Here is a 12,250-nt window from a genome sequence, read left to right as displayed (position 1 = left end):
TAATATTATTGGTTTGATTTCTACTGGTTTGTTGTTGAATTGCTGGTTTAATTTGGCAGATTGATTAGCAAATATGAGTCTGTTAATTAATGAATTAAAAAAATAGATAGGATCTGTTTGTTTCAAGATTCATCATAGGGTTTGAGTAGAGAGCCTTAATCAAAAAGAGTGTCGCTACTCGCTGGATAACTCTTCGTCTTCAAAATAAGCTTATAACAGGATAAAAATTGTGGAAGGAAACGAGAGAAAAACCAATCCTGACACCGTTAAGGTGAAGTTTCACCAAATTCAGAGAATATGGTTAGGAAAAGTTAATTTCTAAATGTTAGTGTTTTAAAATAATCCAGTAATCTACTGTAAAAAAAAAAAAAAAACAATCCAAGCTTATTTTTGTTGACGTTTATATTTAAATTTTGTTTATTAGATTTCTGACTCGTACCATTAATGATCTACTTATAGAAGACCTATCGACAACCATTGATCTCTCAGGTTTCAATTTGTTTCATAGCTCTCTTTAGACTTCTTGTTGATGTATGTTATCTATCTTTGTTTGGTATTGGGAAATGTCACTTTCTACTTATGTTTTAGCCTTTGAATCATAGAATCATTTTTTGTGTACTGTGACTTTATAAGAATGAAACCAAAGTGTTTGACATTTTTTTTTTTTTGACCTGTACCATTAATAATTAAATATATTTTATTAGTCTTTGATTTTTGTTTATTGAAAAGAGATGCAAATCTCGAAATAGAACATTACACTTTCAGAACCTTGTTATCAACAATCTTTAAGACAATTTCTAGCACAATCTGGGTTTGGGTTATCGCCACATTTGTTGCGGCAGTGCCATACGGAAACAAGGTCGGGAATTATTTTATGTTGTGGAATTATTATTTGGAAAAAATGTCAAAAAAATCCTCAACTTACCGAAACCGTTGAAAAAAGCATAAATTTTACATATGATAAAATAAATACTTAACTTTTATTGATTTTTTGGATAAATCGTAAATTTTTGTTGATTCTGCCAAATAAGACACGTTGACAAGTCAACTAACGGACTAATTTAATGGGTTAAGTTAATGTTAACTGATTCAGTTAAAACTTCAAAACGACGTCGTTTTGCTTAAAAAAAAAAGACAACATATATGAGATTTGAACCTGATACCTTTTGAAGAAAAAACATGGGTTACTTAACCAAGTGAGCTATAATGATTAACAATTAATTGGGCACAAAAGTTAAATATAAATGATTTGAGAAAGAGTTGATCAAAACGAATCGGCTCGTAAAAGAGCTGCTGATCTAAACGAGTTGACTAAGAGAGGTGGTGATGTTATTCAATTGTGTATTTTAAAAAATCTATTAAAATATAGTGTTATTCATTATTCACTAGATTTTGTGTGATTTTGAATTTTAACTTACTTTGATTTTAAAATATGAACAAACACAATACCATATTTTTCTCAAACATTTCATTTTTTTCCCGCACTCTCTCTCTAGATGGATCTCTAGCCTTTAACATATTATTGTTTGATTTTTTCTCAATCCTTTTACATAATCACACTTATTCATCAGATCTTTGTTATTTTTTTAGAGTTTTTTTGTGTTCTTTAACTTTTTTTTTTCTGGTTCATGAAATATTCACATTTTTTTTTCTTCTGGGTTCAATGCATGTTTATTCCTTCACAAATCTTATGTCTATTGAAGAAAAATATGGTTTAATTTAAGCTTTCCATGACCATGTGTAAAAGTCTTGGTGTTGTTAATTTAATATGGTTTTGGTGTATAACACAATTTATGAATAATGTTTTTTTCTTTAAACAATTTAGAAAAATCCATAACAATCACCAAAAATACATTATCAATGACTTTCAAATCCACCTTATATACATTAAAAAATCCACAGAAATACATTATAATTTTAAATCCACTCATGTCTTGTGTAAATTAAAATCCATTAAACTCCTTAATCCAATAACACCCCCTAAATTTTGTCTGACTTGATGCGATAGTTCTCGTGTTGAAATAGCTCACAACACCCACAATTGATCATTCAATTTTATGTTCTTTATGGATTATTTATAAATCAATAGAAAAAAATTTAGTCAAAAAGATATATAAGTTGACTTTCAAAAATTAAATTATTAATAAATAAACAAAAAATATAACAAATAAAAAATTAATATTAAAAAATACAAATAAACAAGAAATAAAAGTAAATCAATAGTTTAAAAAACCAGCTATCTAAAAAACGATCAACGAAAATATAACTTGAATATTTCAAAATAAATCACTGAAAAGTAAATTTAGCCGATAGAAACGAAATATATGTCCACAATTTTAAAAATGATCTTAATAATAATAAGTTAACTTAGAAGAAAATAATTGATAAACAAGTTGACAAAAAAAAATTCAACTGGTAAACAAAAATTAACTCAAATATATATATATATATATATATACTATAGACAAGATTGTCATGAATGTGGCAAGTTTGGCTAGTTTCTCTTCATCTCTGTAAATAAATATTTTAAAATATCAATATGACTATTTTGTTTAGTAATTTAGGACTTTCTAACATGACAGGTCATGATCAACTTTTTTTTTTTAAAGCATAGACATATCATTTTAGCTACTGCATAAAACCACAAAGTATTTGGCTAATGACAATCGTTTCTGCAATTGGTTGTTTAAACAGCAAAGACATATAAAAGCTGATAAGCATGCAATTGGTTGGCTAATGTAATTTATTTACTACCTTTGTTTGGTCTCTGTTATCATTTTTGGAGTAAGGTTCAAATAAAACAACTTATGTAACTTTACTTTCTTATGCTAACCATGTCACAAATTCATTTTTTCCATCAAATTATTGATGTGATTTATGTAGAGAGTGGATGCAGACATTTTTCCAATCCTCATATGTTAAAAGGTTGCTAACATGAAAAGGACACTTGAGCCAACTTAATATCCATTCTATTTAAAAACGGGTACATAATCATAGAGTTAGTAATTTTGGAAATATCGTAGAGGTAAAACTTTCTTTTGTATGGTATATAGGTAATTCATAATCGTGTTTTATTTCATCATTTGTTTATAATTCTCAGTAATATTGGCAACTACTTTCAAAACAAACTTTTCTCGTTTTTTAAAACAAACCTTCTTTTCAATCTACTTATTAAAAAGGTAAAAATGCATTATCACACACGGATATTGAAAATCTGTTTGACAACAGTTAAATTTTTAATTACTAGATTAAGAAATTGAAATACATAGCTCACTTTGTTGATGTAATTTAAGAAGATACCATACCGATTTTTGATATTTTTGACCATTTTTCATCTCATCCACACATTAATTTGAACATACTAAAAATTTGACACATGATAAGAGTTTTAAAAAAAAAATAGTTACAAGTATAGATTATATAATGTGAATTTAAAATTTCAAATAAATAATTCAAACCAAAAGAAAATATCAATTTATAAGAAAAATAATAATTTTAAAATTGACAATATAAAATATCAATTAAATATAAATTTACTGTTTTAATATAAGTCAAGAGAAAAATTTGAAAAAGATATATATAATTGGACAATCAAAAATATGAAATTTCTTAATAAGTTAAATTAAAATAAAATAAATAAATATTCTTAGATATTAATAGACTATTTAGGAAATTAGGATTAGTGAGTTAGGACTCTCTAACTCCAACTATGACAAGTCGATTTAGAAATTTTGTTTCTATTTTTTTTAACGGATTAACAGGTCAATTAGCTACTGCATTAACCACAAAGTAGCTGGCTAATAACAAGAATCGCTATTTGAAGCAACTGGTTGCCTAATAAAATACGTTGTTTCAGCATGTGGGGTACTTGACCACTAGATTAATTTCTCTATTGTCATTAAAAGCAAGGATCAAATAAAACAACATACATAAGTTTACTCTCAGTCACAAATAAATAAGCCATCAAATTATTGAAGTTATTTATGCAGAAAATTGAAAGGTACTTTACAGAGTGGATACATATAGTTTTCCAATCCTCATAAGTTAAAGGTTGTTAACATGAAAAGGACACTTCCGCCAACATTAATTTTTATTATATTCTGTTTAAAAATGGGTACATAATCATAGAGTTGGAAAGTTGGAAAAATCGTAGAGTTAAAAATTACTTTTGTATGGTATAGGTAATTAATTGATTCTCTTTTTACATTTCATCATTTGTTTATAATTCTCATTATATATTAGCAACTTATACTTTCAACACAAACGTAGAAACTAGGTTTCACACAATGAATTTGTTTAAAGAGGGAAACAAATTCACTTCAGAACTCTTTCAAAGAAACTTGATCAAAGCTAAATAACAGAAAGGGAGTTTAGGTTTCTTGGAAAACAAGCTAGAGTTTTTGCTCAAGTACAATGAAAAATTAAGAATATTGTATTAATTGCTGGATGCTTTTACAAGGAGGGGATATCCCTCTATATGTTTTCGTAGATTACAATTTATGTCCACTTTCCTATTAAATCGAACTATAATTAGAAAAGTTTCTTCTTTTCTCCAGGTCGGTCAAGAGGCGATCTGGAAAGTTGGCTATCTGTTCTTGGATCGGGCTTTTAGATCCTATTGAACCTCTGACTGAAGGCTGAACTCGATGTAAGACCAAAATTCCAGGGTTGAATAACCGGTTTGCTTTTTGGTCTAGACCGGTATGTCGGGGGTGCCAATTCTCATACCAACAACAAACTAATTATTTTTTTTGAAAAGAACAATTCTTGGATTCACCTCTAAAGTAAACCTTTTTGTTCACTTTTCTTTATTTTAACCAATAATAATCTGACATGTTATAATACGTTTAATAACATATTCATTCACTTCTTTATAAAATAAGGAAAAAAAATCTATATACATTATTATAAAATTAAAAACTCAAACCGCTCTTTTATAACCCAAACCGACATATAATTTCATTCCAATTGTAAAATTTAAACCCTAACCACAACATTTGTAAACCCAAACCGACATATAATTTCGTTTTAATTATAAAATCTAAACCCTAACCACTTCATTTGTAAACCCAAACCGACATATAATTTTGTTTTAATTATAAAATCTAAATCCTAACCACTTCATTTGTAAACCCAAACTGATATATAATTTCGTTTTAATTGTTAAATCTAAATTCTAATCATCTTATTTGTAAACCCAAACCAACACATAATTTTGTTTTAATTGTAAAATCTAAACCAAGCCAATATTTAACTTTCTTTAATTAAAAGTATACATAATTTGTTTCTTTAATTTGCTTTGCTTTTTAATTTAAGTTTGATTTATTTATTAAATAAAATAATATATAGAAGATTCTAATTGGTTGAAAACGAAGAAATGAACAACTATGTTCTTTTGAAAAGAAAAAAACATATACTTTTCGATCTACATCCTAAAAATAGAAAAATGCACTGACACAGCATGCCCAAATGAATTTATGCATGGTTGAAAAGAATGTTCACGAACATATTAGAATTTTAAACGTCGTGCATAAAGTCTTCAAATTATTATATTTCTAAACTTTTAAAAGTGATATCTTGATGTATGATTTCTAAATTCAGTTTTCTATGTATTAGATTTTTAATTTAAAACACTTGTTTTATAGGTTGCACACTAGTTTCTTTATGATATAAAATTTCGATCTACAAAAGAGAAGAAATTATTGAACAGTATAAATAATAGATATTATTTGTAAGTTTAAATTAATAATAGATATTATTTCATCATATTGAAGTAGGACTAAGTTTAAATCTGATATAAATTAATTTGAGGACCATTTTTATAGATAATGCTATCTAGTGGCATATTAAGTGATAACTTACAAATCAAAGGTTACCTCATCAAAAACTCATTCAACAACAAATCTTAGGCTGCTTATTTCTTTGACACATCTCTTAATTATTACCTAACGGATGTCACATGTAAAATCAGTGATAAATGTATATAATCTATTACCTTATATATAGTTACATAGTGTTAGGAGGTAGCATATGGTCATTATCGTTGAAATGCTACTTAGTAGAATATAGGTATAGGGTGAACCCCACTTTTGTCCCAAAAAAAGAGTGGCAGCAAGAGAATGAAACAAGCTTTATTGGTTTGAAATTACAAGATCCAATATCTAACGTTAGAAACTTAAATTTGAATAAGTCTTGTATTTGTGTCTAGCCTTTTATAGATTCATGTCACATGCATATCAATGAATGGTGTGTAATCTAAAGGTGGTTGATAAATGGATTAGAATATGAAGTAAGTAATTATTATACGTGGTTGATAAATGATAAATGAGTCAGAATATGAAGTAAGTCGAAGATGCAATAACTAAAATTAGCATACCCTTAAGTTAATTTGCATATAATATAAAAATCATATTTTGCTTCAGTATTCCAATTAGGTAGTTTAATTCTTGATTTGGATTATTTAATCAACTCAAAAAAAAAACATTTTGATTTTTTTTTTCTCGCAAAAGGTAAACGAATCGTAGATTACGTAAATCCATGATTATCTCTCTGCATGCGTCACATACTTCAATTGGAAATTGATGTATAATCAATCACTTACACCTACTAGTCACAATCTTAATTAACGGTACAATAGCCAACCTAACATTAACACGAAAATGTTAACGAGTGACAAGAATATACATATCCTAGTTTTGGTAATGAAAGTTAGATGGCTGACATAGTGACAGCCGTTAAAAATAAAAATAAATATTGATATTATTATTATTTATTCCAAAACGTGTACGTGCAACAAAGATTAGAGATATAATAAATATAACATCAACGTATATTCACATACACACTAACATCAAATCAATATAGTTTCTTCGCCTCTCTTCGAATCTAATTTCTTCTTCAAAACAAACCATGCATAATCCATTTTCACCCCCATCTAAGTAACATGAAGTAACATGAAGTTTCGTCAAAGATATGCGATCAATCCAAGTATTGGGAAGGTGGAAAATGCAATGCATGCACCTATCCTAGCTTCTTATCTTGGAGCGGAATCTTCAATGGACTACGATTTGGGCAGTATTGGCTTCATCGAAGATAACGCTCCTCATTTCAAAGCCCTCACCGTCTACATAGAGGTTGGTATATCAGATTTTTGAGAACAAGAAAAGAAACAAAAAAAAAACCAAAGCGTTATAAAATCAGCCTAAAACAATATAATCTTTTATTTAACGAGAGTTATAATATATACATATATATATATTATCTGTCACAGGGAAATTAGTTAGGGAAATTGATTTTAGATATTTGGTTACATATATCTTAGCCTAACAGAAAAATTACCTTTTAGACCTAATTTTGTTTAATGTGGAATGCAGCATAGGTTTTATGGCAAAACAATGCCATTTGGGTCAGCGGAAAAAACCCTAAAGAGCGCCAAAACCTTAGGCTACTTAAATATTGCCCAAGCCCTAGCGGATTATACTCTAATTCTTCTGCATATTAAGGAGTCATATTCGGCAAAACACAGTCCGATAATAGTTATTGGTGGATCCTACGGTGGAAGTAAGTTTACCGTTTACCACTATACAGTTTACATCATAGATTATAGATCAAAATATTTGTTTCCATAGTTCCATACATATTTGTTTTTAGATATTATAAACAAAAAAAATAACTTTTAATAATCGATTACTAGAAAGTTATTGACATAAATATTAATAATTTTAGAATAAAATATGAACTTTTTTTAATTAATGTTTCATGCCTCTTTCGTTATATCGATATATAATTGTTTGATTTTCTATATTTTGAAAGTGTTAGCAGCTTGGTTTAAACTCAAATACCCACACATAGCGCTTGGGGCTTTAGCATCGTCAGCCCCTCTTCTCTATTTTGAAGAAACATGTCCAAAACACAGTTACTTCTATGTAGTATCCAAAGTCTTCAAAGTAAGTAAAAATATTTCAATAATTATACGGTCAACAGTATGCATTACTTATGTTTCAATATCTATCTGATTAATAAATTTCAATAATTATGCTGTCAACAATATGCATCACTTACATTTTTTTTCTTTTGTTCCCAAAGGAAACGAGTCAGAAATGTCATGACAAGATACGTAAATCTTGGGATGAAATAGACAGGATTGCTGCCAAACCCAACGGTCTGTCAATCCTCAGCAAGAATTTCAAGCTTTGCAAATAAAAGATTATCCTAATTTGATATACAGTATATAATTATGAGTAATAATCTATCAATTCAATAATTAATTAATTTTGTTTCTTATGTTGATTCATTAGTCCTTTGAACGACACTTTTGAACTTAAAAGCTTTTTGAGTTACGTATACGCCGGGGCAGCTCAATACAACAATAATGTGTATTCGGTTGCCAGCATGTGCGAGGCTATTAACACGAGCCCACCAAACACCCTTCTAGACCAGATCTTCGCAGGTGATTTGTTTATTTTCCTTCTGTTAATAGTTAAGCTTGATGATGAGGTTTCACAAGAGTTTCTTTTCCGCAGGTGTGGTTGCTGTTACGGGAAAAAAACCTTGTTATGGTTTTGGTCAGCTCACAAACAGTGACAGGGCATGGGGATGGCAGGTAAAAAAAATTCTCTCACAAAATAAAATAAAAACTAGCTAATAGCTAATATATATGTACATGAATAATTCTTTTTTATTAACGAACACTCGTCCAACTAGTTCATGAGTTAAAGATGCAAACACTATTATTATACAGGTTTGCAGCGAAATCGTTATGCCAATCGGATACAACAAAGAAGATTCTATGTTTCAAATGAAATCAGGTAATTTTTTTTATCCATAATTTTTTAAGATGAGCTATCAGATATTAGATATATATAATGGAATGTGTGTGCGAAACTTATGAGTTTTTTCTTTTCCATATATTTCTTTTCCAAGATTTCCATCATGCAGGTATGTCGAGTGCATAGGCATTCATAAACATGACACATCTGCAGAGAAGAAAACCGGCGGAGAAAACTCCGGCGACCCAAACCGCGGCGGCGGCAGAGAAGAAACCAAAAGCCCGCAAGAAACTCCCCAAGGAGCCAGCCGTCGACGGAGACAAGAAAATTAAAAAGAGATCGAAAAAGAACGTGGAGAATTACAAGATCTACATCTCCAAGGTGCTGAAACAAGTCCACCCAGACATCGGGATCTCGAGCAAAGCCATGGCAATCATGAACAGTTTCATCAACGATATTTGTCCGTTTGGATTAATAACAATAATACAAACTAAAAAATTAAAAACCATTCTTTTCTCCTCTGCTAAAATCTTTTTTACCCCGATCAAATGACTCAGGGTACTATGGCGTATGATCACATGAATATAGTTATTAGAACAAATTAATAGAACGAAACAAGCTTTATTGGTTTGAAATTACAAGATCGAATACTTAACGTTAGAATAAGTTTTTGGTTTTTAATAGATTCAAATTTGAATAAGTCTTGTATTTATGTCTAGCCTATTATAGATTCATGTCACATGTATATCAATGAATGATGTGTAATCTAGAGACTATAGGTGGTTGATAAATGGATTAGAATATCAAGTAAGTAATTATCTATAGGTGGTTGATAAATGAAAATGAGTCAGAATATGATCGTAAGATGAAGATGCAAATTATGCAATAACTAAAATTAGCATACATTAAAGTTAATTAGTATATATTATAAAATTTATATTTTGCTTCAGAATTCCAATTTAGATAGTTTATTGATTTAAATTATTTAATCAACTCAAAAAAATATTTTGATCATCTTTTTGATTTTTTTCTTGCAAAAGATAAATGGTACGTAGATACATGATTCTCTCCGCGTCTATCACATACTTCAAGTGAAAATTTCAAAGTTATGTGAAACAATTTATGTTAATTTCTGTATTTAATGGTTTTAAATTTCTCTTTTGCTATAAACAAGAATGAAAATTTTATAGCATATTTATAAAAGAAGTTGTGTTTGTGATCGTCGAGTATCATGATTGTTGGGAATATCGTTGATTTTTACGAAAACTATTAAAAAAAAAAACTATATGTAAATGACTAAAAATTCATCAATCTCCTTCCTTCTTTAAAGTCCACCTCCGTATAGATCGGAAAGCTCGATCTAAGAACACAAGTCCAACCCTCTAAATAATTCTAAGATGTTTTCCGTTTCTCGTCCTAGCTATGGATAATAACGAGCGTGTGGCAAGGACTCATACTTTCCTTCACTCAAATTCTGGTTACAATGTTGATGCATTTGTGGTCTTTCCTGACGGAGATAGGCACCACCATGCTTCTGTTCTTCCTGGGTAAGCTAATTCTAGGTTGTTTATTAGTGTAATTTTGGTTTTTTTGTTTTTTGTTTTACTCTATATTTTTGTGATTTGGTGGTGTAGACTCATTATGCAACAGTTTGGGTACAATGAGAAAGAAGATCCCGTCCCACTTGGTAGTTACATGAGGTAGGAACAAGTATGGTTGAAATGACGGCCGCTGTGCGCATTCAGTGCTTGGATGCTTTGAAGGATGTGACTGATGTAATAAATCAACGCACCCCTGGATAGGTAATCCAACCATAACAGATTTGCTTTTACCCATGTTCTCTAATTCGTTTAGTCTTGTTGTGTAAAATGCTATTAATGTGGGGTTTATGACTGGTTTTTATTACAAGAATTTGTTTAGATGTTAATGCTAGCTTGTTTGTGTCTTTCTCTCTTTTGTTAATCCACATGAACACACGTCAAGGTATTCTTAATTCTTCGGCATCACCAAAGGCCAAAACAAGAAAAAAACAAAATTAAATTCAAATAGATTGATCAATTTTACACTGAGTTTCCTGAGTTATACAAAATGTTATATTGCATGGTAATTGCAATAAAAAAGCAAGTTATTAAACAGTTTATGTTATTTTTTGTATCTAATGGTATCTAGATTTCTTTTTGCTATAAACAAGAATGAAAATTCTGTAGCGTATTTAAAAAGGAAGTTGTGTTTGTGATCGTCGAGTATCATGATTGGTGGGAATATCGATGAATTTTCAACGAAACTATTTAAATTTGTAAATTTGCCTACATTAATTTATAAATTTGTTTATAAATCGCAAATATGTGTTAGAGATTTTTCCTGTTTAATTTTCACCAAAGTTTTTTGATATTCTAACTCTGGTTTATTGGTTTCAACTTTCAACGCAAGTCTTATATCAAGATCAATATTTTGATTGTCTCTTCACGTTCTCACATGTTTTGGGTAAATTAAAGAATCATGAATTGTTGGTAGTATGTAAATATCAAGTATTTTTTTGTTGGTAGTATGTAAATGCCAAGTTTAAAAAAAAAATATTTATGATATATGAGAAAATATATAAATTTCTTGTTTCTATTTGTTCGGATTACTAAAGATACTTGAGAAAGTTTAACTACAATACTGTCATGTAAACTAAATATTCCAAAAATATCTGAAAGAACAAATGCAAAATGATTCTTGGATTGTTACGTGCTTTTACATATAGCATAAATCGTAGTTACATATAATTATAATTTTTTTTTGTAGATGTAGGAGAAGTATTAGCACAATTTTATTATGTTCTCTTTTGTAGTTAACAGAAAACATCACATAAGCTAATGTAAAATATAAACTCTTTTTTCTCTATTTATTTTGCCTTTTTTGGTTTTAAACATTTTATAACATCTTAAAACTTTAGTGAGCTTTTAATAAAAATATACATCAAACAATGACAAAAAAACATATATCAAACTGTATTAGTTTAAAGTTATACATTTTAATTAAAGCATCTCTATTGTAGACACTTAAGAACCACATTATGCTCGTATAAATTAAAGAGCAAAAACAATTTTTATATTTATGTATTATCTTTGATTAAGAGTTTTTCAATCAATTTATAATCTCCTCTAGATCCATAAGCCACAATCTAATGGCTATCGTTTATAGCACTTCAGAGTCAAATCCACAGAAAACTAGAGATCTAAAGCACTAAGAATACACAAAAGTGTTAAGCTAAGCAAATAAAGATTGGGGTTTATTCTAACAACCTAAGTGAAATTGCAAAATAGAAACGAAAGAAGTAAAATGCAAAATGGAATAGAAAAACTAAGGATAATTGACCTACCAGCGGAAATAGAGAAACCTTGTTTCCCCTTCTTGTTCTGGTTTTGGTTCCCGGTAGTCTTATCCCAAAGATGAGCTTCATCCATCTATGTCTGCTCTAGTCAACAAATATAACAAAC

At 29.1% G+C, this 12,250-nt stretch overlaps 2 protein-coding genes across 2 annotated transcripts; both read left to right on the top strand.

The window, feature by feature from the left end:
• Nucleotides 6,860-9,476, top strand: LOC104709294 (lysosomal Pro-X carboxypeptidase-like). Its single transcript, XM_010425934.2, has 8 exons — nt 6,860-7,133; nt 7,374-7,560; nt 7,813-7,946; nt 8,086-8,195; nt 8,295-8,449; nt 8,523-8,602; nt 8,741-8,807; nt 8,923-9,476. The coding sequence occupies exons 1-8, from the start codon at nt 6,954-6,956 to the stop codon at nt 8,952-8,954; spliced, it is 945 nt and encodes a 314-aa protein (XP_010424236.1). The 5' UTR covers nt 6,860-6,953; the 3' UTR covers nt 8,955-9,476.
• Nucleotides 8,967-10,472, top strand: LOC104709293 (histone H2B.10-like). Its single transcript, XM_010425933.1, has 3 exons — nt 8,967-9,228; nt 10,189-10,315; nt 10,403-10,472. Exons 1-3 carry the CDS (start codon nt 8,967-8,969, stop codon nt 10,470-10,472), a joined length of 459 nt encoding a protein of 152 aa, XP_010424235.1.

The sequence above is a fragment of the Camelina sativa genome, chromosome 8, assembly GCF_000633955.1.
Source record: "Camelina sativa cultivar DH55 chromosome 8, Cs, whole genome shotgun sequence".
Classification (NCBI taxonomy): domain Eukaryota; kingdom Viridiplantae; phylum Streptophyta; class Magnoliopsida; order Brassicales; family Brassicaceae; genus Camelina; species Camelina sativa.
This window is presented reverse-complemented; position numbering and strand designations above follow the sequence as displayed.